The following is a 26,167-nucleotide window of genomic DNA, read 5'->3' on the forward strand; positions in this document are numbered from 1 at the left end:
GCCAGTCGATCCTCCAGATCGACTGGACTTTTGCTCAGCACTCGATGCTTCCGGACTTTCTGCTGGATATCCGCTTCCCCGGCTAGTCCAGTCTTTCACCTGGTTCGCGACACCAGGACTTTTCACCTAGGGTTACCACCCCCTAGGACTTTTGCCTGAAGCCATCGACCTGCCAAGACTTTCCGCATAGGGTTACCACCCCCTATGACCTAGGGTTACCACCCCCTAGGGTTTTCCCTTTGCCTAACCGCAGCTAGGACTTTTCTCCACCTAGGGTTACCGCCCCCTAGGACCTAGGGTTACCACCCTCTAGGACTTTCACCTTTGCCTAACCGCAGTTAGGACTTTCCTGAAACACTCATTCAACATGTTAGATAACAGAGAATCTTAACTTTGAATCCCTTTGCCATTATCAAAACTTAGGTTCGATCGTCGGATGCTTCCTGCACCAACAAAATGGCAGTGTGTACTGTAGCAGTACTGTAATGTTACTGTAGCAGTCAACTGGTGTTTTCATTAGTCGACTGGTAGTCGACCGTTGGTTTGCAACGGCCTAATTTCATTTAGGACTAGTCGACTAGTGACGGGAAAATACCTTGGTGTTTTCTTCCCGAGTTCTATTTAATAGAGCTTGGAGTGCTTAGACATGACTGACGAAAATAGAGGCAGTTAACCCCTATTAGAGTCTCCAAGGTCTTCTTAAGTGATCAAGAGCTTGTGCGAGTTTGTGACGAGATTTCTCCACCCATAAGGAGCTACTCGAGCTAGCTGGAGGTTTTCCGGGGTGTCATCCACCGACGAATCGGGATCATCCACCTTACGGACAGCCGTGGAATGGGAGCTTTATCTCCGAACAACGTTAAATCAATGTGTTAGGTTTATTTTTTCTTGTTAGTATTTATTTTTGTATTTCGCTGTGCATACTAACCATTGTAGGAAGCAAACGTTAGGTGAGTCGCTATTCACCCCCTCTAGCAGTGTCAATGTCCCAACATCCTCGACGTCTGCATGCACAAAGGTCAACAGCTCAGAGGGATTTTATTAATATGTCATCGACATATACCTCCATTTTGTGGTCGATCTGTTATCGGAATACCTTGTTCATTAGCCTTTGGTAGGAGGCGCCGGTGTTCTTCAGTCCAAACGACATTATATTGTAACAATAGGTTTCATCGGCCATTATGAAGCTGACATTCTCTTGATTCTCTTGGGCAAGCGACATTTGATGGTATCCTTGGCAGGCGTCGAGCATGCAGATCAACTCGCAGCCCGTCATAGAGTCCACCATTTGATCTATCATAGGCAACGGATAGAAATCCTTCGAGCACACCTTATTCAAATCACGAAAGTTAATGCAGACCCGCCACTTGTTGCCTAGCTTGGAGACCAGCATGACATTGGCTAGCCAGCTCGGGAATTGAATTTCTCGGATGTGACCGACCTCCAATAATTTTTGTATCTCTGCCCGAATGATCTAATTTTGCTCAGCGCTAAGTCCCTCTTCTTCTGCTTCATAGGTCAAGCATCCGGTCAAACATGAAGCTCATGCTAAACTACGTTCGACAAGATGCCTGGGAGCTCGTGCGTCGACCAAGCGAACACATCATGGTTTTGCCTAAGGCAGGCGACCAACTTTGACTTCTTCTCGCTTTCCAGGTCGACGGCAATAAACGTAGTTGCCTCCGACCGGCTTGGGTGGATCTGAACCTCCTCCTTTTTTTCATAAACCAGCGAAGAAGGTTCCTCCCTGATAGCATTCATCTCCAAGCGCGGGTTCTTCCGAGCGACCCTTGCTTCGAACTTGACCATCTCGACATAGCATCGCCGAAGGGTTAGCTAGTCGCCCTTGACTTCACCCATGTCGTTGTCCACCGGAAACTTAATCTTTTAGTAGAAGGTGGGCACTACCGCTCAGAACTAGTTAAGGACCGGTCGGCCTAGTATGACATTGTAGGCGGATGGTGCGTCCACCACAATGAAGTTCGTCATCCTCATCCTCTTCAGCGGCTTCTCTCCAAGCGAAATGACCAGCCGTGCTTGACCGATCAGCAATATTTCGTTGCCTGTGAAGCCGTAGAGTGGGGGTTGTCATTGGCTGCAATACGCTCATGTCGATTTGTAGCTAGTCGAACGCCTTCTTGAATATAATATTCACTGAGCTCCCTGTATCAACAAAGGTCTGATGAATAATATAATTAGCGATTATCGCTCGGATGATCAAGGCATCGTCATAAGGGATCTCTACTCCCTCTAAGTCTCGGGGGTCGAAGCTTATTTCAGGTCCTTTGACCTTCTCCTTGCTGCATCCAACAGCGTGGATCTCTAATCCTCGAGCGTGTGATTTCCTTACTCGATTGGAATACCACCGATCGGCTCACCGATGATCATTCCAATCTCTCCTCGAGTGGCGTTGCTCTTGTTCTCTTCCTCTTGAGCTGAGGCTATGTTCTGCTCGACAGGAGCTCGAGCGGGGCTCATGTCGTTCCTCCGCTGGGGTTGACGATGTCGGTGCTCGGACACCCCTCTCTCTTCCTCCCTCCGGCCAATTGACTGACATCTATGATGTCGATAAGGTGATGGTGACCGGCGACGATATCCTCGTGGAGTCGGTTGGCTTCTAATCATTGTCAGATCATAGTAGTCTCGTATGTTGTGCATCGCCGACTGATGGAAAGCAGAATAGTGGCATCCATGCCTTGCCTTTTCCAGTCTTTGGGTGACCAACCGCTACATATTGCACGGCATGTGTCCTCGACCCCTGGTGTTGCTGGGCTTCTCCCGATCGGGGCTCCTTTGGGGGTTGATGACTACTCGATGGTCGCCGCTCGGGCGCTGCTAGGGTCTCAGCAGGTGCCTCCTTTCTCCTGCCCGCTTGGGCTTCTTTCACGTTTACGTACTCTGTAGCCCTCCTGACCAGATGATCGAAGTCCCTTGGCGGCTTCCTGATGAGTGATCAGAAGAACTCCCCTTCAGTGAGGCCCTGAGCGAAGGCATTCACCAATACTTCTACGGAGATAGAGGGAATGTCCATAGCTATCTGGTTGAAGCGCTGGATGTAGGCCCTCAATGCCTCCCTGAGCCCTTGCTTCAAGGAGAATAAATTGACGCTTGTTTTCTAGTGGCAGCGACTACTGGCGAAGTGGTGTAGAAACGCCACTCGAAAGTCCTTGAAGCTGTGAATTGATCCGTTCGACAATCTCTTGAACCAACGTTGTGTTGATCCGGAGAGGGTGGTGAGGAAGACCCGACACTTCATCCCATCGATGTACTGATGAAGTGTGGTCGCGTTGTCGAACTTGGCCAAGTGGTCATCCGGATCAATAGTTTCGTTGTATTTCCCGATCGCCAGCAGGGTGTAGTGCCTTAGTAGAGAGTTGTCCAGAATCCCCTGCAAGAATTGTTGATTGATCCGCTTGGGGTGAATCGTCTTTTCTAGGTGTCTTTCCTTTTCGCGCGTCCCGAACGGGTGAATCATTCAAGGAAGTCCGGTCCTTGTCCGCTCGGCCTCGTTCCTTTGATGGAGTCATGAACAACGCTCAATGAAAAGGGATCGACGCATTTGGGTACCTCCCCTATATGTGTCGGTTGATTTCTTATTTTGTCCCTGAATGAATACATGCTCCGTTCGGTCTCCATATCCTGCTTGATGCCCCGCCGCTAATGTCGCGGGCTCATGTACTTGGCGCTTAGCCAGCGTTTGTTGCTGTTGTTGCTCCACTATTCTTGTCGTTCGGGCTTATATAAGCATATCAAGCTCCTCCTTTGTTAGCGTCATCGTGGTGAGTTGTCCAACATCTTCCATCTTCTTGTTTCGGATGCAGACTATGTTTCCACAGACGACGTCAAAATGATCCTGTCCAAAAATGGGAGGGTGGAAAGCTGGAAATGTGGCTGCTACGCTGACTGGTTGTAGACTACACTCCACTCTACAAAACAAACAATGTCAATGCCAAGCCAGGGAAGGGGTCCCTGACGTTGACCCTCCGACGCTCAAGTCAGTCACCGGAATGGTAGAGGAAAGCGGAAAAACAGTAACGCAAACACAAACAGTAATAACGTGTATCTCCATCGGTGCTTGAACTCCCCTTTATATAAAGCCCTAACGGGCGACGTGCACGCTCCTTGAGGCGTGTGATGTGCGTAGATTGTATACATTTATTGGCATGTTTTGATGCACATTCACATACTTTGAGCATGCTTGATCTATGCATTTTCATACTTTCAGCTTTTCTTTTTAGCATATTTACTCTCTTTGTTCGGAGATCTGCTTTTGTGCATTTTCTGTACACAGGAGTCGAAATTGGTGAAGATTTCATGTTTGAAGCCAAATCTGTGAGCAAAACAAAGGGAAGAAGGTGCCCTACCTGAACCACACACTGCCCTGCTCTGGGGTTGCCCAGGCCGTGTGGAGATCACGGGCCAGAAAGCTGCAGCAGGAAACAAAGAGGTCATGGTCGTGTGAACCTCATACGGTCGTGCAAGGATCCGAAGAACCCAGATTGAGAAGGAGCCTAGGTCGTGTGCACCACACGGCCATGTGAGTTTTCCAGAGAAAGGAGAAGCCTCGGCCGTGTGTCTCACACGGCCGTGTGGGGTTCTCAGTGGCAAGGAAGGAGGCAGGTCGTGTGCATCACACGGCCATGCCAGATTTACAGAGGCTAAGATAGTTCAGGCCGTGTAGATCTACACGGTCGTGTAAAGGGGCTATTGGGGATGTTTGCCACGGCCGTGTCTCGTACACGGCTGTGCAACGCTGGCAGAGAGGAGAATGGGCAGGGCCGTGTGAATCTCACACGGTCGTGCCACGGGGCCGTGTGGCGCCCAAACTTCACCTCTATTTAAACCCTTCTTCAAGATTTGAAAGGGAATCTTCTCCTTCTTGGGGAGAGAGCGAGATTTGGGACTTTCCTTCCATTCTTGGGAGGATTTCTGGGCGATCTAAAGATGGATCTTCAACGGAATCGGCTCCGGGAGCGTGGATTGGATCCGAAGATGAAGCTTCATCTTAGATAAGTTTTCTTTCTCTCCTCTTCTTGGATTGGGGGTCAAGAAATACTTGTATTTTCGGATTTCTCTCTTCGATTCATGGAGTAGATCTCTTTGTTCTAGTATGGAGGGAGTATTTGTATGATGAATTGATGTAAACTCTTGTGGATTTGTCATTTCCTTATTTCTATGATGTTGTTTTGTTTGTATCAATTCAATTTTGGATGTATTGTTGTGATTTGGACCTAATTCACATTCTTGATTGATTGTTTAAATGTCTTGTGGATCTTGTAGAGATTATCTCTCACTCGATTTTCCGAGGGAATCACGCGTAAGGTGCAAGCCCGTGTAAGGACGTGTGAGGGATGAACTTTAGAGGGGAATAGGATAATTTAAGAGGGTAGGATAGATGTATGCATTAATTTTTATATCTTATGGGTTGAGAGGCAATGATTTCTATGTTGATTTTCCGAGGGATCTTCGTGACAGGAATATGTCCGTGTAAGGACAACATAGGCTCATATCCAATTGATCGCATTTATGTATAGATTTCAGTCCTAAGCCGGTTGTCTATTGCAAGAGAGAACTGACAACCTTCTATAAATGTTGGACAATTGAGAAATAAGGTTTGGTAGATCATTTACATTGAGGAATCTTACAAAGAAACCAAAATTTCTAGAACATTCCTTTATTATAGCCCATAATCTTGTTTGTTGATCTTTCATTCCTATGTTTACTTTTCATTAGTTACATTTAGCTTTTGGAAATCAATTGATTAGTTGTTTAGCTAACTCGTGTTGAAACATTTCTAGTGCTTATTCCAGTCCCTGTGGATACGATAATCTTTTATATTACTTGCGACATTTCCGTATACTTGCGGAACGTAACAGCGTGGACTCGTTCTCCAATGTGTCCTATGAAAGGACCTGTTAAGAAAGTGTCTCTGACACCATACCTTAATAGGGCATGCATATCCCTGACAAGATAGTAGAAGCTTCTGCCGTATGATTCGCCTATTGACCATGCCTCGTGTCAGCGGTACTATCTCCTAAAAGGATATCAAGAGATATAACAATGGTCCCGCTGCTTGACCGAGCGGGGTAGCCTCTCGGCCGGGACTCCTTCGCTCTGTCGACTTCAGAGAGATAACAATGGTCCCGTTGCTTGGCCTAGTGGGCAGCCGCTCGGCTGGGACTCCTCCGCTTCGTCGGGCTCAGGTGCTCTTCATTGCGGTGATTGAGTGTAGTAGCTTGTCCATCCCACTTGGGCAAGCTCTTCAGTCTCCTCAGCGTCCTGTCGCTCCACATTGAGCGTTTGACCGTCTTACCGTATTAGCCCGAGCTGAACTGTTGGCCCGCTCTAACATTGATCGACCCGACCAGCCGTTGTAGTTTCTTATCGATCGGACATTGATTGCCCTGACCGACCGTTGTAGTCGCTTGCCGATCGGACATTGATTGTCCCGACCGGCCATTGTAATAGACCTCCTCTCGGATATTATAGGTGGACTTTTTGACATCTTAATATTGATCATCTTAATTTTAACTTTCATATTAAAAGTTGACCTGTGTCGAACGGAGCCCTTCTTTATTGCCACATCAACCCTAATGACTTAAAAAATATATACCACGTATCTTGCCACCCCCACCAAATCTCAGAGACAGCAAATGCACAATGTTGAATCATAAAATATTGTAAATCTAAAATTTACGCATACTTTGTAATGTTTCTCACAATCAAACATGATGCTGTCAATGATTAAATTAGAAAATTAATTAGTGACAGAGAAAACAAATCCAAGCTCAGAAATAAATGGGGCACCTAATGCCCCTCGACTCGGGCAAAATCCTTCCGTCTGACCCCACCACCACACGGCACTCCACGTGCAAATGATGCTGCCGCGTGTCCCACACCCTCACCTTGAAACGCACGATCGAGCTCAGCTCCAACCGTAGCTCCACCCGCCCCGCCGCCGCATCCGCCGCCAATTGAGCCGCCACCGCGCTCCCCTTCGGCATCCTCACACCGGCCACCTGCCCCGCGATCGCCGTCGTGTTCTTCGACGGCTGGTAGAACGGGAACATCACCGGCCCGGACGCCACTAGCCGTCCTCGGTAGTAGACCGAACCGTCCATGGCGTCATAGTACACCCCGATCTTCTGGTTCGGGTTCCGGTCCGTGACGTTGAACGAGAAGGCGGAGTCAGCTAAGCTGGCCGGGTCAACGATGCCGGGGGCCGCGAAGTCGGCGAGGTGAAACCGGGGACGGTGCGGCCGCAGGCTGAGCCAGAGAACGAAGAGGATGACGCCGGCGACGAGGAGGAGAGAGAGGAGGACGGAGCAGAGGCACTTAGCGAACCGGCTCGTGAGGCTCTCGAGAGTACGGCGCGAGCTGAACCGGGCTCGGTCACTAGGCATGACTGCCTTGCATGCTTCACGCATTCGTTCCGTGTTCTTCGTCTTATAGAGATCAACGCTCGACCATTTGCTCCTCAACTTTAACAAAACTGATCGAAGAAAGGAATATACTTGAGAAACTGTGTCGTTAAAAGAATTTATATTAGTTTATTCTAATAAATATCATGATCATACAAAAAAGTTGCAAAGAACCCAGGCAACATGTAGCGGTCAAACGTGTAATGCAAGATCGTCGAAAGCTAGAATAATTCTGCTCATCATCTCCACTCAATTGAAACCTCCTCTTTCTTCAATTCTGCACCAAAAATTCAACAATGCCAAACTCTTCCTCATGGCGAACAGGCAGAGAAATAATTCAAGCTTGGCATCTGCTCCTCTTCCGGCCTCTCCACCGCGGTGTCGGAGGAGACTTCCGTGCAACCGCCGCAGCAGCCAAATAAGGCGGCTTCCAGAGTAGTCGGAGTAACGAGCACGTTGGGCGCTGTGGCTGGAGCTTTATCATTTGCATTTTGAGGTTGTGTAGTTGCTGATCATTATGCGAGCCAATAACTGAGATCGAGTTTGCAACAATATAGTCTATTATTTAACCCATTTTTACAATTTCCATCGGTTTTATACTGACCGATTTATTACCAGTTCACAGTTTTATGCACAATTTTGATAGAATCGATACAAGAGTTCCCATGTCTGTTGATTATCCAAATCAATGGTCTGTCCTCCTAGAGGTAATGTACTGACATGGAACTAAACAAGCATTCTTGGGTCCATCTGTTCCGTCAATAAAATTGAATCCATCTTCAACTTCTTTCAGTTCTTGATCATTCATAACCTGAAATGCAAATTTATTCAAACCAAAATTTAGCAAAGCGAACATACGAATTGACTAAACAACTGAAAAATAATACCTTGGTTGTTGTGTGATCGATTTCAGCAGCCTGTTTGAGGATGAAAAAGAGCACATAATCCTTAATAGATGGGATTAGAACTGAATAGATTCATAAAGAAAGGTCTACTGTAACCTTGGAACTGTTGAACGATGAGGAGGCAGTATCTTGCAAAGAATCATCGTCCTTCTCCCACGTCAGTCTCAGTTTTCTGCACTCTGTTGACACTGCTACATCAACTGCTCTTGTTGAAGCTGAAGCAGCATCCCAAATGGTGGAAGAGCAACTCGCCACCTGTGATTTCTCCTCTGCTGCCATGAAGTCCTCCAAGTACATGGTCCATCCACTCTCCTCTGAGCAACAGCGTGAGCTGCTCAGAGATGAGTCGATCGATTCCTCCATGTCTTTTGAGATGGTGGAACAGCCCCGAGGAGTCTAATTATATATACATATCAACAAAGAAGACAGAGAGAAAACTTGATATGATAACCAGAAACATTACAGATAGTTAAAACTTGATTGTGAAATATCAACTTTTCTTTGTTCCAATTTTTTTCATTTCCAGACCTCCCTAGTACTAGCCTTGAATGGCCATTCATGCTCCATAATATCGGCATGGAGGTGGCTCTGCCCACATGGGGCTGCTATTTTATCACAACAAATGCTCGTGAACCTGTGGACACAGTTTTGAATGTTCATCAAAGGCCAAGGCCCTACTACTCCACCCAATTTATTCTGAAAAAGACATCTGCTTTTGGCAATTTCAATTTTCAACCTCCTGCTTGACACTTGATCCAGCTACTCCCTCACTCCGATGTTCAGCATTTATGCAAACAGGAAACTTTCTGGTTGAACTTCACATGCTTCATGTGTTGGAAGAAGAACTATGCGCCTCATTTTACAGACTGAACATGACAAAGGGGGGCTTCAGTATTATCATCATATATGAATTTTCAGCAGCCTAAAGAGAAGGGGATTTGTAGGTGTTGAAGATTGAGGTCCCTGTTAATAGAATGGGGAGCTGTCCATGCAGTTCTGACAGTGCCATGCAATAATTGAAGCGAGACATGTTCCCAAACTCTGCCTCTAGACTGTTGCTCATTGAACCGAGACAAGCCTCTTGCCCTGCTATAGAGGAATGAGGGCAGGGACTGCATTCATGGCAACCTAGAATTAGATAGCTTGCGACCATGACAAGTTGGCAACCACATCACTGTTTATTCCTTATCTGCTGAAGACTGGATCAGGTTTTTCTCTAAAAAAGAGAGAGAGAGAGAGGTTCTCATCTTGACTTGAACACAGGATGGTCTGCTTGGCTTTCTCGTAAGGCATGGCAAGGGCAACAAATATAGCAGCAATGATGTAACCATAAGAGTAACTAAACTGTTGCACTTTAGGTCACCCAATCAATTGGTTGATGAAGCAGTAGTTAAATAAAGAGGATATAATTTTGCAAGACTTGTAAAATGAATCCACACATTTTGACTGAATAACCAATTTAACCACATCTTTTCACCTTTTGCTGCTGCATATTGAACATAACTGCATGGGACTAGAGGTTGATTGCAACTTGCAAAAGGTACAGTTACATTAAGTTCTATATAGACTCAAACCAGATACAAAGCAGATAGAGAGGATATAATTTTGCAAAACTTGTAAAATGAATCCACACATTTGAACTCAAGGTCCGATTTAACCACATTTACCTTCTGCTGTTTGAGTTCCACAGTGACAAAAACCAAATACAATGCAAATAAAGAGGATATAATAATGCGAGCTTTTAAAATGAATCCACACATTTGGACTCAAGAACCAATTCAACTGCATTTTTTTTTACCTTTTTGGTGCTGCTTAAACATGATACTGAGCATAACTGACAAGGAGTAGTTATTGTTTGCAAAAGGTACGGTTTCATTAAGTTCTACAAGGATTTAATCCAGAGACCAAAGAAAATTTCAAAAGAATCTCATTGTGCTTGAATAAGTTATATAGATCATGCTTTCTGAACCGAGAAGCCTAAGATAAATTCCTTGATCTCATCGCTAGCTGCTCTATCCAAAGCTGTCCTTCCATCTCCATCTCTGATATTATAGTTAGCACCTGCTCTAATTAGTTCCTCAATTTTAGGTTTATCACCTTCAGAAGCAGCTAACATCAACAAGATATCCACAGGATGAATGTTTTGGCTTAGAAGTTCCTCCATTTTATCATATGAACCTTCAACAGCAAGCATTCCCATATAATTGAAATACTGCAAAGAGTAGGCTATACATTAGGTCTTCTCTCCAACAAATATCACAGATTGATTTCGTGTTAATAAGCAGTTCAAGCTTTACAATTGTAGCCTCTGTTTCTTCCACTAGTAGTACTACAGGGATGATATTCAAAAAGGATGCGAAGGAAAATTAATTGCAAGAACCTACAACTCTACAAGATAACAATAATAATAGATATTGTCTAGAATTCATCATCTAGGTATTATTAGACACTCCACATCGATTCAAAACTTTATTCAGAAACATGAACCTCAAAACTTTAAAGGTTTAAATGCACTTATTCCTCCTATATTATGTTGTAACAAATAAAAATTTACTTCTTTTCCTTTATTAATGTTCACACTTAAGTTCCACAATTTCCTCCTGTCAAGTCACTTATTCAACTTCTCATCTTACAAGAGCGTATATGTCCTAGAGGATTAAGAATTCATCCGCAAAGCCTCTGTCAGTTATCGTTTCCGGAAGTAGTTTTAGAGTTGTTATCCCCATTACCATTTTCGGCAGATCAATTTTTGTGCCCTCTCATCAAACGAAGAACCATGAAATTCTCATCGTACGAAATCTAAGCCCAAGAGTGCGTTACAAACCCATGGATTTACCAAACAATGAATCAAAAAAATACAAGAAATATTGCCGTAACTAGGAGAAAAGGATCACCTGTTCTACATCGTCCCTATCGAAATCATCCCGCTTCTGACTCCCATATATGCCAGCTCCTTCAGAGTCAACTCCACGGTTACCAAATTTAAACCAGCACGTAGTTCTATACCCGTTCGTCTCAGGCCCCATCTTGGACCTCAACCTGGAGTCGCTCAACCATCCCAGTCGCCTCGTGAACGCAAGAAATGAAGAGCTCAGACTCACCGAAGACGAAGGAGAAGTAGTAGTAGTAGTAGTAGTACGAAGTGGAATTTGGTATTGTACGGTACAGGGAATAGAGGCCATGTCGTTCACTCTCTCGCCCTCACCGCGGGCGGAACTCAGAAGAGAAGAGGAAGACGAAAGGTGGGATTTTTATTGGTTTTCCTTGCATTATCCAACCCAAATAGCAGTATCTACATTTAAACGTCACGCATTGCTACGCAACCCATTTTCGTCTCGCACTTTGATTCCTGCGGCCCCACTTTGTTTCTTGTTACGATCGCGTTCAGCTGCTCAAAATACACCCCAGTAAACAAGAAATTGTAACAGCAGTAATTCCTAAATTTCTCAACGCAAAAGAAGAATAACATTTTCGTTTTTTCTTGCAAAAACCAGAAAAGAGAACCATCAAATGCGAAAGCACAGTATACAGGACATTACCTGACGGCGATCGCTACTGTTTGGAGGCATTTAGTCAGCAGCAGGTGGACCAAGTCATCACGTTCTCATCCATTTCATGGTGGTCCTTTCCTTCCTGTCATATGAAACACACCGCTTGACTTAAAATAAAGATTGTTTAGCTTCACATCAAGCTCTGATAAGTTCACTAAATTAAGTTAAATCACAGTTAAAAGTTCAAAAAAGGCAGGAAATAATGCATTCAGGAGTGAAATAAATCAGTGCCTCTGTTTCAGCATCAAACGTAGCTGCTAGACAAACAGCAAGATATAGATAAAGACAAGGTGACACCAATCTCCTTCACGAAACCGGCATTATGTGACAGGCAAGCACCCTCTGCTCTCCGAGCCTCAAACCAAATCACTTGTTCCTCAGCTACTCCACCGTTCACTCCATCATTCCATAAAACCATAGCCCCTGCTTCACCTTTGAGCAATGGCAGCTGCGCCGTCGCCGGTGGAGATTGGCGCCAGGGGAACGATTGGAGCTCTGGTGTCCAAGGAGATTGCGTACTTTGAAATGCTAAATCCAGGCCACCATGAACCCTCCAGCCAGAAACTGGACCAGGTGAGCACACAAGTAGCCTCCACAAGTGGAGGATCTAAGCAAAAGTCAGGCTCGAGTAGAGAAGTGAAAAGGAGGAAAAAGAAAAAGAAGTCACCAGCTAGCAGAGGGTTCCTTCCGAGCATATGCTCCGCGGTGGATGCCATCGACACCAGCCAAAGTGAGAAAGTTACAGGAATCAGCTACAGGAACTTGCGAACTGTGGGATGAAGCTGCTGGAGAACTAGTTGAATTCTCGAACTTGCTGTTCCATTGGAGGATTGAAGCAATTGAGATCTACTTAGATACTAGAACTTTAATTCTCTACGAGAGTGTGTCACAGCGACGTCATATTCGTTTGTCTGATTTGTTCTCTGTAATGTTCTACTAGGATCGTCACCAGGGCGGACAAAAATAAAGTTTTGTTTCTTTCACTAGATTCTTCTGAAAAAAAAAAAAATTAAGGCATTGATGGAAACTTAGGCCATAACTAGATCCAAAATATTATATTTGTATAATGTGTAGAAGAAGCAGCTGGAAGGAGACAGTTTTTTCAAGAGTTACAGTTTGCAGTGGTAATGTTAATAAACAAGCTATTCAGTATTTATGAGTAAAGAAAGGGTCTGATGGAAGTAGATGATATAAAATTAAAAACAAAGAATAAAATATATCTGGGCAATGGTGCAACACGCCTTCCCAATTTTTCAACATCTAATAATTGAGTCAAATTGATGAATTAACCAGATAATTTTTTTTAATGGATGATTGAGTTAAAAATATTGGGTCAATGACCGTCTGCTGTAAATATTTTTTAATTTATCTGACTGATCGATGAAATATTTCTGATCGATTGGATCGATCTTTTTCGACATAAATTGGATATATAATGCTAACTTAAAAAAAAAAGTGCAAAGCTCTGTTTTTTCTCTGATCTTAAAAAATGAATTAGCGCTATGTTGACAAGTTCCTTAAGTTGTTCCTACTCATAGGTCAAAAGAAGTTGTTTGAACAGTTACAAGGATCAGTAGTCAGATCATTAGAATCATCACTTCCTTTTAGCACGTTGAATCAAGTAAAATAAACTTCAATTGTAAGATCATTAAAGAACATCCTGGATAGATAATCATATGAACAAAATATAAGTTCTTTTGGGACGATCTAGTAGTTAGCACATGAGGTACTGCTACCATAAAGTTTAAGTTCAAATCTTGGCATAACCGAGGTAAATGTCTCCCTCATACATCAGTTATTATTTTAAAGGCTAATAGTCATCCGTGATTTACCTCATCCGTATTGACCCTGAGACGAATTGACGGGGGTACTGGGGGACGAGTGTAGTTGTCTTTTGCCACCATATGAACAAAATATAAGGACTATTAATGTGATCAAAGAAAAATTAACCTTTTTTATAAAGTAAGTAAGGTTCTAAAATTTGTTAGAGGTTAGTTGGGCGCTACACTAGCACCTAGTGCCTAGGGCGCCTGAGCGAGGACTAAGTCCTGTTAAACAGATTCTACGGTATCAACATAAATTACATAATTAATCATTAGTTAATTGTAATAACCCAAAAAAAGATTTAAGAATAAAATCAGCAACTTTGAAAGTTATGTGATTTAATCGATTCATCTTATCCATCATTTTTCTCACAATTTTATTGAACCTTCGATATTTAACAAGTAAAAGACTGCAGCTCCAACTTCAATTAAATTCATAAATCGGTTTGAAATTTATTTTTGTCGTAGGAATATTATCGGCTAAAGAAATAACAAAACAAGAACATATTTTCTTTTCATTAAGAAAAAAAACAGAAATGGCAGAGTCACGTAAAAATCGAGTGAGGAAAAATCAAAATTAAAATAAATTATTTTTCAATTTGTGAAAGGGAGTGTTAGTGCAATGGTAAAGTTGTTACTTTATGACCAAAAGATCATGAGTTCGAATCCTGGAAACCTCTTGCAAAATGTAAGGTAAGACTGCATATAATAGATCATTCCCCGAGATCGCATACCCACATAGCGGGAGCTTCGTGCACCGGATTATTTTTTTTCAATTTCAATTTGCAAGTATCAAAATTAAAATAAATTATTTTTCAATTTGTAATTATCAAAATTAAAACAAATTACCTTTTAACTTCAATAAATATTACAAGTGTATGATAAAATAATGTTTCCAAAGAATGAGGCTTGAGCCAACCTTTAATTCAATCTCTTCCAAGTCGTTCAGTTGAGAAAAGATCAGACAATAAATTTTTCTTCAAATTGAATTCTCCAACATTTTAACTCTTTGGTTTCTTCAACATATGGACTTCTTCATTGACTCTTATTTCGCCAACTCTGGTTATTCAATACAATGAAGATGAAATTTGGTGATAGTTACTTGGACAAGTTAACAAATCAATTTTCTTATTAGACAAATTTAGGACTTATAAAATTTAAGCCCAACACATAAAAAGAAGGGTTACATTTTATTTTATTTTAATTGGACTTTAAATTTAAAATCTCAAACTAAAAAAAACATGAAAACCTATGCTATTTCTACAACGCCTAGATGATCATGATTCGATCTATTAGTTGGCACTAGGACAACTTAATCCCACCTACATACCAAGGCCGCCTAGGCTGATTTTTAAAACACCGATTGTAAGTTTATGCACTTTTATGGTTTCTGATACACGGCTCTACATAGCACCCATGTAAAAGTTGTAGGGTTTATGTGTATTTCATCCAACACAACTCAGCACAAGCATTCCAATAAAAAAGATAGAGTCGACAATGTAGTCTGCATGCATCCTCATCTGGTAATATGAATATTATCTTGTATGAATCTAATTTGGATATATTATAAAGTCCTTGATGTTTCTTCTTAAGTGGCCTGAGAAAAGGACTAATACGATCGAAAGCCATATGAGCTGAGCTTTCCCCAAGGGCAATATATGCAAAGGAAATCACTAATAATGAACATGAATGCCCAAGAATTCGTGAAAAGATGATACCTTGTCGAAAGTAATGTTACCGATCCGATCAGACGCGGCCACAGCATACACAGTCACGCGATCCCCTGCCCGATTCAAGAACACGCCGTCGCAGATCCTCTGTTGGTTCTCAAATACCGGCTCGATTGCGACCACCCTGAACCCCATCGCGGACGCCGTGAAGGTCGCCATCGCCACATTGGCCCCCACGTCCACAATTAAACCCGCATCCCTCTCCTGACCTTCGAGGAACTCTTTCAGTGGCGCCGATATGTCGGGACGGTGAAAGGGCTTCCTCTTGAGTATGCGGGTCATGCTCATGTGGGGCTTCTCCGGGAGTGATCCGAAGTAGGAAAGAGAATACAGGAACTCAGGAAGGAGTACTGAGCGCCCTCGACGACTGCGGGCAGGAGTGGCAGTCAAAGGACCGGATCCCGGTAGTGGATAGGGCGACAGTTCCATGGGCGCGGAGGGATGTGGAATTGTAGGAATAGTCGAAGAAAAGGAATGGGAGGAACGAGGAGAGGGGCAAGGAGATTATGGTTCTTCTTCTATAGGAGTAGAGGTACATGGGCTTCTCCCTCCTCCACGAGTTCGATATTGTTGTGCAATCAAGAGATCACGAGATCCAGCTCAATACCCGTCCCAGCCCAGCCCAGCCCAGCCCACTTGTGATGCAGCACACCGCACACCGATTCTATGTGCGGACGCGCGCATGGGTGGGTCAACGTGCGGCCTCCTTGCCAATAATATCTTCCCCTCTTCTCTCTAAAAAAATTGCTTATCTGATTTCTACCCGACAATGTACCTCATATTTTAGCGAAAATTTATAGCACGTAGGATATCATAGCTTGGGTAAAACAACGTGTATGAAAATGCAAGTAGAAGAACAAGCCGCCTGTTTTATGATTGTTCTCGAAGTATAAAATCTTCTCTGCTTCTGGTTTTCCACGGCCTCTTATCCCATCATTTCTAGGGTTAGGGTTCTTACCGACGCGTCCCTCCATCTTATCACCTCCGGATCTTGTTAAAGAATTATTCGTCTATAGAATCGAAAGCGCGTTGGTGATCTAGTGATCGATTTGTATCCATCGTCGCCCGATTGAAACGAGAGGCTTCGAGGTCGTTGATCGTTTCCTTAGCTCGACAATGATGCAGACGGGTGGTGGAATGGTTCAGCCCCAATCAATGGCACCGCCTCCGATGGAGCAGCAGCAACCTCCCCAGCAGTGGATGATGATGCCGCCGCCGCCTCCTCAAGCGCAGTACTACCAGGCTGGCCCGGCGCCGCCCATGTGGAACCAACAGCCTTCCCAGGTGCCTCCGCCAGTCCCCCAGCCTCAGTACCAGGCCCCAGCACCGGTTCCACCGCCCCAGATGCAGTATCAAGCAGCGTCAGGTCCAGGCCCGGCCCAAGCATTGGCACCCCAGCCTTCATCGGCTGATGAGATCCGGACGCTTTGGATCGGTGAATTGCAGTACTGGATGGACGAGAACTATCTCTACACTTGCTTTGTTCAGACTGGAGAGGTCTCTGTTTCATTTCCTTTCTTTTTCTATGCTAACTTTTTTCTTAATTTATTTGATTGTGTTGTTCTGGACTAATGGTCTTATGTGCTGGTAGAATCTTTATAGCCAAGATTAATATGACTGTGTCTGTGTCACTACTTTTAGAAATAAGTATCTTGCGCAAGCACAGATTTTAGTTGCCAATGAAGCAGTACCATTAATAATGGACGTGGTTAAGTTTTCCATCGGAGATTAACATTTTCTTATGATTGATTAAATTTTCAATTGTAGAAAAATTGAGATTTCTTTGATGAATAGCGAGTTAACTGAATATAATTTTTATTTTTCACAATCGGGTTGTTATCCTTTCTTTTTATGATGCTCTAATTTGATTGATTCCCTCTTTTGTATTAGGTAAATTGCAAAGTAGTGCAGTTAACTAATGCTTTTAAAATATTCATATATTGCCAAGTAGTCACTTTTGACACAGAGACTAATGATTTTGATATTTAATGAACAACACACAACTAGAAGTAACATGGAATCCTGAACTATAATATCCAAGATGAATACAAGTGCTGTTTATTGAATGGGCTAATTTGGCAAGCTGAATGTTGTATAGGGCATAGAGTAGCAATCAGATCTTTCTTCTTACAGTATTGTGGTAACTAGTTAGCTATCTTAGTTTTTTTAGAAATGAATTTGCCAATAATTGTTTCTGAAATTTAATGAAAAATTACTGAAGTATCAGTTTTACTTGTTTTGGTATGGGTGCAATGGTGCATGCTACATTATGGTGTGTATTAATTTAGTTTTCTTTTCTGATTCCATGTTTCTAACATTCCAGGTTATTTCAGTTAAAGTAATCCGCAATAAGCAGACAGGGCAGTCTGAGGGTTATGGTTTCATTGAGTTTGTATCTCGTGCTGCTGCAGATCGAGTTATTCAGATGTACAACGGTCAAGTGATGCCTAACTCAGAACAAGTTTTCAAACTGAATTGGGCATCAAGTGGAGCAGGTGAGAAACATGGTGATGGTGTAGATTATACAATTTTTGTTGGGGATTTGGCTGCAGATGTCACTGATTATATGCTGCAAGAGACATTCAAGAACCAATACCAATCAGTCAAGGGTGCCCGAGTTGTTACTGATAGACTGACTGGGCGCACCAAGGGTTATGGGTTTGTTAAATTTGGTGATCCAAATGAACAAGCAAGAGCCATGACAGAGATGAATGGTGTTTACTGCTCTACCAGAGCCATGAGAATTGGTCCAGCTGCCAATAAGAAGAGTCTGGTAACCCAACAGCAGTTCTCTACAAATGGTATGTGGTCATATTAGTTTCTGAAGTTCAATTTTGTATTTACCTAGCAGCCTCATCCTGCTACTGGATTTGAAATCCCTCTTGATTTATTGGTTGAATGCTGACATCAAATGTGTATTTGATAGATAGTGAAATAAGACAACCTTTGATTTTTGGTATTAACTTCAAGTTGAACCTAGGTGTCAAGGCCATTGCTTTCTTTTTACAAGTTTTCTTCAAGAGCATATCCTTTGTGAAATTGGGCTAATTAAAAATATTATTTAACAAAGTGCTCTTATAGAAACTCGTATTGTCTCAAAGCAGGATTCCATACTTCCTTGTTATAGGACATGGAATTGGCTTCAGCTGAGATGCATATCTACTATAGTGGTGGCCCCAGTTAGGTCAGTGTTTTGATATTGTCATAATGTGTCTAGTCCTTTCTTGTGGCTTTATTGCTACAATTTGTTTTTATTTCTATTTAATCATCGCAAGCTATTTTTTATATCAACTCACTGTCACCTACTTGCCCCTGTATTTTAATTCTCTCAGTTTCATGCATTTGGCATCTATCAGTCAAATTTATTACTGCTATAATCATCATGCTGATCAAGCCTATTCTTTTGGTCTTCATTCTTTGCATCTACCAGCTTTGTTTTTATACCATCTATTGAATATTGCAGAGGTTTTTAATTCTATTTTGAAAGGATTAACATGTTTTAGGTTGTCATTATTGTTCTTTGAGGGTCCTAAATTTGTTACTCTTGGCCTTCTTGATTGTGATCCCTCAAGTCTTTACTAGCATTTGTTAAGTTATTACTCTAGTCTTTTTTTGGTTTTATGTTTCATTATCATGCCTTTGCTATTGCTCCTAATGCAAGTTGTGTTTTCTCCAAATGACCTCTCTCTAATGTCTGGAGAAGATGACTTGATTCCAGTTTACATTGTTGGCATCATTTTCAATCTTATGTTCCTACTGAAGTCTATAATTATTATTGACTAATTTCCTTTCACTTCATAGCAGTTGTTTTGATCTGACAAAATATCTACAGTTAAAAAATCTGATTGTTTTAGTTCAGCAGACCCTCTTACATGCTTTCTCTGTTGCTTAACATGGCGGCTTGAATTTTCATTATCTAAATTATTATTTTTGTTTCAGTAGATTTGTTTCAACTTTATGTTAAATAATTATTTAATATTGTAACCAATACACTTCTTGTCATCCTGTTTGCTATCTTTGAGGTCAGAATCTGTTTTTGCTGTGTGTGTGTGTGTGTGTGTGAGAGAGAGAGAGAGATTTTTGCTTATGGTAACACACTTGGTGGATATATAATGGTTGGATGAATCTACTGGTGATACAGTGTTTTGTAGCATAGAAATGGTTGAAGATAAAATCTTCTGTGGATCTATTTAAACCATTTCAGTGCGTCGACTAGAATTATTCTTATTTTCTTAAGAAAAGTGTCTGTAATTAGGAATCTTGCCTCTATTAATATTTATTTAAATCATACTATATCAATCGCTAGAAATGTATGACGTAGCAATTAAAAGGAAACCCACAAATAGAAGATTAATTGCACATTCAGTAAGTAAAACAAATGAATCCATTTTTTCAAAAAAATTTTTTATTTTAAAGGTAAAAATCTCCTTATATTTGTCATTTGCAATTTGTAAAATTTAATCATAATGCAAGCTTGGATGCATATAGCTATTACCAATCAGTGTCATGCCTTTATGCGTGCCAGTAGGTGTGTGGAATAAAATTTTTTGCTTTTGCCAATTGGCATGAAATGAAATTTGAAACCATGCTGATCATGGTTATGACTACAAACATCATGAATGATAAAATATAATGATCATTGTCTTATGAGATTATTTAGCTCTATTCAGAAAGTTCTATTTTTATTTGCAGCTTCCTACCAAACTCCACAGAGTGCTGACTCTGAGAATGATCCTAATAATACCACTGTGGGTATTTGCTCAGCTTTACATATGATGAGCTGTAAAGCCTTAGAATACTCATATGTGTCATTTGGCTTGTAGTTATTTGTTGGCGGGTTGGACCCAAATGTCACCGATGATCATTTGAGGCATACATTTGGCCAATATGGTGAAATAGTCTATGTTAAAATACCTGCAGGCAAGCGTTGTGGTTTTGTTCAATTTGCTAATAGGTGAGCTCCTCATTGGACTTGGAAAATTAAGTAGGTAACAATGTAAATTACCATGCTATTTCTTGTATAGTAATTTGTAAATTGATTTTTATCAGAGCTAGTGCTGAGGAAGCTTTGAGGATGCTTAATGGGATCCAGTTAGGTGGTCAAAGCATTCGGCTCTCTTGGGGTCGTAGTCCAACAAATAAACAGGTTGAACACTGCTATGTTCTAAAAAGTTGCTGATTTATTTTACCATTTATTCATTCATTTGTCTATTTTATTGGTTATCAGCCACAACAAGATTCCAGCCAATGGAATGGAAGCTATTATGGGTACAACCAAGGCTACAGTGCCTATGGATATGCTGCTCAAGATCCTAATACATTTGCTTACACAGGATATCCTGGATATGGAAACTTTCAGCAGCAGCAGCCGCCACCTCAGGTAAAAGCTGTTGATAATGTTATCTCAATCTCGTTAAGAATAAGTTAGAATCCTAACCATTATATCTTGCAATGTAATAGTATAAATATGAATGACCTAGACAATAACATAGGCAATGATTATGGATCTGACACTGTCAGTAAGTTTCAGATGCATGATATTATTGGTGATCATACTGATGGAATTTTTATGGTTCCTGTCATATTAAATTTGATATTTGTTCTTTGATACCAATGTACGATTCTCTTTTCATTGTGTTCAGGTCCATAAGTGTCGAGGTATATTTTCTTGGATTTAGGATCAATTAAGAATCTCTCTTTCTTGTATTCTTTTTTTCTGTATTTGTTATTCCAGACTTTAAACAAAAATAAAAAGATCCACTGCAGTTTTGTCACATACTTGATTGCAGTCATTTTTTGTATAACACGCATCTTGGAGAATTTGCTCTACATATTGGATATTAAAGTTTTTTGTCTCATCCAGTAATCTCTGGCGTTCACATCAATTTTCTACTGGCTAAAAGTTTGCATACTTAACAGCGTCTTATTTTTGAAATTAACTGCAGCATGCTGGAACTAGAGGTACCGCATTGCATTGTCCAAGTAGTTCATAGTAGAATATCAAATTGATAAAAACTTAAATCCAAAATAGATAAATTTCTTGGTAGATGCAAAAATATCTGGTCGTGTTCTACCATGCAAACAATAACATGGCTGAACCTGGTGCTCTCTGCCTTGTCGCTATCAAGTTTGAATTTTATAGTGTAGACAAGGAAAATACATGCCTTGGGGACGGACAGTCATTGCATAGTGTACTGGATGCTTTGCTGATATCAAATATTGTGTCATAGAAGTCTATATTTACATATTGATTCGACATGGTTGTACAATTACAATGTTCCATGTGTACATATTAATTCATTGTCTTGATTTTGCAGGCTTGAGTGTATCATCTGAAACGGAAACATCAGCTATCCAACTTCTCTTTCGCTGGGATATGTGGGTGTTGGGCAATTCCTCTGTCGGTTTGCCCGGTGTGTATTTTGCTGAGACTCATACTTAGTGTACTGGCAGTTTAGACCAGTTTTGACAGATTGTGTTGTCAGAGATTATCCTCTGTGTGCTACTGTTATTTATGTACTGTTGACATGCTTATCTAAACTTAATTGCTTGCTGCCATTCGTCTGTTTTTGATCCACTAATGGTATATTTTATCTCTTCATTCTTGTTTAATTATTGATTATGGTTTTTAACTTCAATTAACGGGTGGGAGGGGGGATGGTTATTTTTTGCAACTTGCACTCATGGTTTTAGTTTGCTTTGTTGCTGGACTAACTGTAGATTTGATATAATTTTAGCTAATATAACAGGACTAGTTTTGCAAGGACCGAGTATATATGTTCTTGAAAACTGATGAGCAAGTTTAGGATTCTTTCAGTCGGTCTTTTACATAAACTGACAGCACATTTCATGCGATGGCCACGTGGCTGATGAGTTGTTTGGCTTCAAAGATTTTAATATGGGTGATCATATTTGAACGAAGGTGAATACGAAGGATATTATAAAATTATTATTGGGCGGTTCATATTTAAATGAAGATAAATATGAAAGCTGTATGAAAGAAAATTTTATTAATAGAATTTTTTATAATAGAATTTTGTTATATTTTTTCGAGTTTTGTTATGGTTTTTATAACAGAAATATGTTATAATTTTTTTAGATTTGGGTGTAGGCATTATTTATAAGAATTATTTTTAACCTATTGAATGATGAAAATTATTGGATATGATTCAATTGTACAGAGAGAATTTTAATAAAATTTTGACCGATTTTATGAAATAGGCGTGTAGTTGAAACACGATAATTCTTTTTTTTTCTTCTTCATCTTCTTCTTCCTTTTGTTTGCTTTTTCTTTTGCGTCTTTATCTCGTTATTTTGCATGGTCTCTTTCTCTCTTCCTTTTCTTCCGCGTTAGAGGTTGAGAGGTGTTGCCCCCACATCTTATTCAATAATTAGTATCGGAGCAAAATTTTAGCGGATTTTTTTAACATGTCAAGGATGACTTTTATGAAGTTTGATATGGTGAAGTTTGACAGAACTGAGAATTTCGAATTATGGCAGAGAAAAGTCAAGGACTTGTTGGTGCAATAAGGCAAAGTGAAGGTGCTAGGAGAAAGGAAATCGGAAAGCATAGAGAGAATTTTTTAACCTATTGAATGATGAAAATTATTAGATATGATTCAATTGTACAGAGAGAATTTTAATAAAATTTTGACCGATTTTGTGGAATAGGCGTGTAGTTGAGACACGGTAACTTTTTTTTTTTCTTCTTCTTCTTCTTGTTTGCTTTTTCTTTTGCATCTTTATCTCGTTATTTTACATGATCTCTTTCTCTCTTCCTCTTCTTCCGCGTTAGAGGTTGAGAGGTGTTGTCCCCACATCTTATTCAATAATTAGTATCGGAGCAAGATTTTAGCGGATTTTTTTAACATGTCAAGGATGACTTTTATGAAGTTTGATATGGTGAAATTTGACAGAACTGAGAATTTCGAATTATGGCAGAGAAAAGTCTAGGACTTATTGGTGCAATAAGGCAAAGTGAAGGTGCTAGGAGAAAGGAAATCGGAAAGCATAGAGAGATCGAATTGGAAAAAACTTCAAGCGAAGGCAGTGACAACAATTAGATTTTGTCTTACAGATGATGTGATGTATCATGTCATGAACAAGGAGTTACCGGTGACAGTTTTGCAAAAGCTGGAAAGCCGATATATGTCAAAGTCATTGACAAACAAGCGGAGCTAAAGATGACAGAAAGAATCGATTTGAACTAGCACATCAACGTATTCAACCAGATTGTGAGCGATTTGAAACAGGTTGATGTGAAGATTGAAGATGAAGATAAGACGCTGATGTTGTTAAATTCTCTACCTCCTACATATGAGAATTTGGTTACTACTTTGATGTGGGGTAAGAAAACTCTCAAATTGGAGGAGATCATAGGTGCGTTGTTAGATTTTCACCAAAGGAAGAAAACAAGCGATGAAGTTTCTCAAAGAGGACTTGTGGTAAATAGCAATCAAGTACATGGTAGGAGCAAATCTCGACATTGATCTGGTAACGACAACAAGGCTCGTTCTAAGTTGAGAAGGAAGAAGATGATCACGTGCTACAAGTGTGAAAACAAAGGTCATATAAAGAAAGATTGTTCAGAGATAAAGAAACATATTGCAGAGAACAAAGGTAGTTCGACAAAGTCTGCAAACATAGTTGAAGAAAAAAATTCAGAGAGCAGTGATGGAGGTATGCTATCAGTTATGTTAAATTCGGAGCAACTGACAGATACATGGATTTTAGACACTGTATGTTTATATCACATGACTCAAAATAAGGAATGGTTTGACACCTATAGGATAGTAGATTCTGATTCAGTGTTGATGGGAAACAATGCGTCATGTAGAGTTATCGTCATAGGGAACGTCAGAATCAAGATGTTTGATGGTGTGATCAAAACTCTATGTGATGTCAAATATATACTAGAGTTAGGGAAAAATTTGATCTCGCTAGGCACACTAGATGGTATTGGTTGAAGTTACAAATCAGTGAGTGGGGTGATAAAAGTCAGCAAAAGAGCTCTGACAATAATAAAAGGATAAAAGTTAGTAGGGAACATCTATAAGTTGATAGGGACTACAGTTGTAAGTGAAGTTGCCTTGGTGGAATCAATCAGACAGTATTGTCTTGTGGCATATGTGGTTAAGGCATATGAGTGAACGTGGACTTTTAGAACTTTATAAGAGAGATCTGTTGAAGGGTGTCAAGACGTATAAGCTTGAATTCTGTAAATTCTATGTTCTTAGGTAACAAAGCAAAATACAATTCAAACGGCAACAAATAAGATGGAGGGAATTCTGGACTACGTACATACGGATCTCTGAGAACCAACCAGTGTAGCACACGTGGAGGGCACTTATATTTTGTGAGTTTTACTGATTATTACTTATGAAAGGTCTGGGTATAGTCTATGTGTCACAAGTCAGAAACTTTTGTAAAGTTTAAACTATGGGAAAATTGAAGCGGAGAACTAGACCGGAAGGAAGATCAAATGTCTTAGATTGGACAATGGGATTGAGTACACAGATTCAAAGTTTCAGGAATTTTGTGAGTAACATGAGATAATGAGACATGTCTCGGTTCACAAGACACCTTAGCAAAACGGGGTGGTTGAAAAGTTGAACAGAACAATCATTGAGAAGGCAAGATCTCTCAGGCTGAATGCATGGCTAGCAAAGAATATTTGGGCAAAATCAGTTAACATTACATGTTATCTCATTAATATATCACCAAGGACAGAACTAGAAAGTAAAGTATTAGAAGTATAGATAGGAAATCTAATAGATTACTCTCATGTTTGAGTTTTTAGATGTCTAACCTATATGCATGTATTTAGTGAGGAAAGATCAAAGCTAAATGTAAAGTCAAAGTAGTACATTTTTCTGAGATATTCGAAAGGAGTTAGAGGCTTCAACTTTTGGGATCCTAAGGAAACCAAGGTGGTGATCAACAAAGATATGGTATTTATCGAGAAGGTTATGCTACAATGTACTCAGGAAGAAGGAAAGAAAACACCACAAACTAACATGGAGAAAGATGTTGTGTAGGTGGAGCAAGATATGGTAGTTGTGCAGTTAGATAAATTTGTTTGATGTATGTTCTACTGCTCTCTATTATTCATATTTAGATTAGGGTAGATAAGGACTTAGGCTTGGTTCACACATGACTAGTTAGACCTAGGATTTTTATAAAGGAAATTAAATATTCAATTTCGTTAAAAGGTTTTGTCTAGAAGTAGTTGATGATCCAATACCCAAGAAGGCATATTGCCTCGCCACAGCCTAAAAGTCAATTATTGAAATGGATATTTAATTAACTAACTGCTAAACCTTAGTTTAACTCAAATGTGAAACAATCCCTAGATTTTAATCTAAAATAAAGATAAAATTAATCATCTCATAAAAACCTATAATGTCCCCCTAATTGAAAATCTAAAAAAGGGTAAGATGGATCTAGATTTAGATTACTTGACAACTTAATAAACTTATTAAAATTAAACTTAAATAAAATTAAACTAAATTAAACCTACTTAAACTTAATAAAATTAAACTTAATTAAAATTAAATAAAATCAAACTAAATTAAACTTACTTAAATCTAATAAAATTAAATTAAAATTAAACTAAATTAAACTTACTTAAACTTAATAACATTAAACTTAATTAAACTTAAATAAAATCAAACTAAATTAAATTTACTTAAATCTAATAAAATTAAACTTAAATTAAACCAAACTCAAATCAAATCA

The 26,167-nt window shown here is 40.4% G+C and overlaps 5 protein-coding genes across 5 annotated transcripts; 2 read left to right on the top strand and 3 right to left on the bottom strand.

Annotated features, from left to right (window-relative positions):
• Positions 1 to 6,788: 6,788 nt before the first annotated feature.
• LOC121970486 (NDR1/HIN1-like protein 26) lies at positions 6,789 to 15,556 on the bottom strand. The gene is made up of 7 exons (XM_042521245.1): positions 15,419 to 15,556; positions 11,866 to 11,959; positions 11,221 to 11,714; positions 8,423 to 10,538; positions 8,309 to 8,338; positions 7,578 to 8,232; positions 6,789 to 7,492 (listed from the first exon to the last, which is right to left on the bottom strand). Exon 7 carries the CDS (start codon positions 7,425 to 7,427, stop codon positions 6,789 to 6,791), a length of 639 nt encoding a protein of 212 aa, XP_042377179.1. The 5' UTR covers positions 7,428 to 7,492; positions 7,578 to 8,232; positions 8,309 to 8,338; positions 8,423 to 10,538; positions 11,221 to 11,714; positions 11,866 to 11,959; positions 15,419 to 15,556.
• Positions 10,281 to 11,352, bottom strand: LOC121972600 (protein LHCP TRANSLOCATION DEFECT-like). Its single transcript, XM_042524253.1, has 2 exons — positions 11,221 to 11,352; positions 10,281 to 10,538 (listed from the first exon to the last, which is right to left on the bottom strand). Exons 1-2 carry the CDS (start codon positions 11,350 to 11,352, stop codon positions 10,281 to 10,283), a joined length of 390 nt encoding a protein of 129 aa, XP_042380187.1.
• LOC121972601 lies at positions 12,319 to 12,657 on the top strand. Its single transcript, XM_042524254.1, has one exon. The coding sequence runs from the start codon at positions 12,319 to 12,321 to the stop codon at positions 12,655 to 12,657; it is 339 nt and encodes a 112-aa protein (XP_042380188.1).
• Positions 15,374 to 15,859, bottom strand: LOC121972602. Its single transcript, XM_042524255.1, has one exon. The coding sequence runs from the start codon at positions 15,857 to 15,859 to the stop codon at positions 15,374 to 15,376; it is 486 nt and encodes a 161-aa protein (XP_042380189.1).
• A 482-nt stretch (positions 15,860 to 16,341) lies between these two features.
• Positions 16,342 to 21,988, top strand: LOC121970487 (polyadenylate-binding protein RBP45-like). The gene is made up of 7 exons (XM_042521246.1): positions 16,342 to 16,927; positions 17,754 to 18,231; positions 20,123 to 20,178; positions 20,254 to 20,384; positions 20,480 to 20,576; positions 20,658 to 20,810; positions 21,748 to 21,988. Exons 1-7 carry the CDS (start codon positions 16,547 to 16,549, stop codon positions 21,751 to 21,753), a joined length of 1,302 nt encoding a protein of 433 aa, XP_042377180.1. The 5' UTR covers positions 16,342 to 16,546; the 3' UTR covers positions 21,754 to 21,988.
• Positions 21,989 to 26,167: the final 4,179 nt, after the last annotated feature.

The sequence above is a fragment of the Zingiber officinale genome, chromosome 4A (genome assembly GCF_018446385.1).
Source record: "Zingiber officinale cultivar Zhangliang chromosome 4A, Zo_v1.1, whole genome shotgun sequence".
Lineage (NCBI taxonomy): Eukaryota > Viridiplantae > Streptophyta > Magnoliopsida > Zingiberales > Zingiberaceae > Zingiber > Zingiber officinale.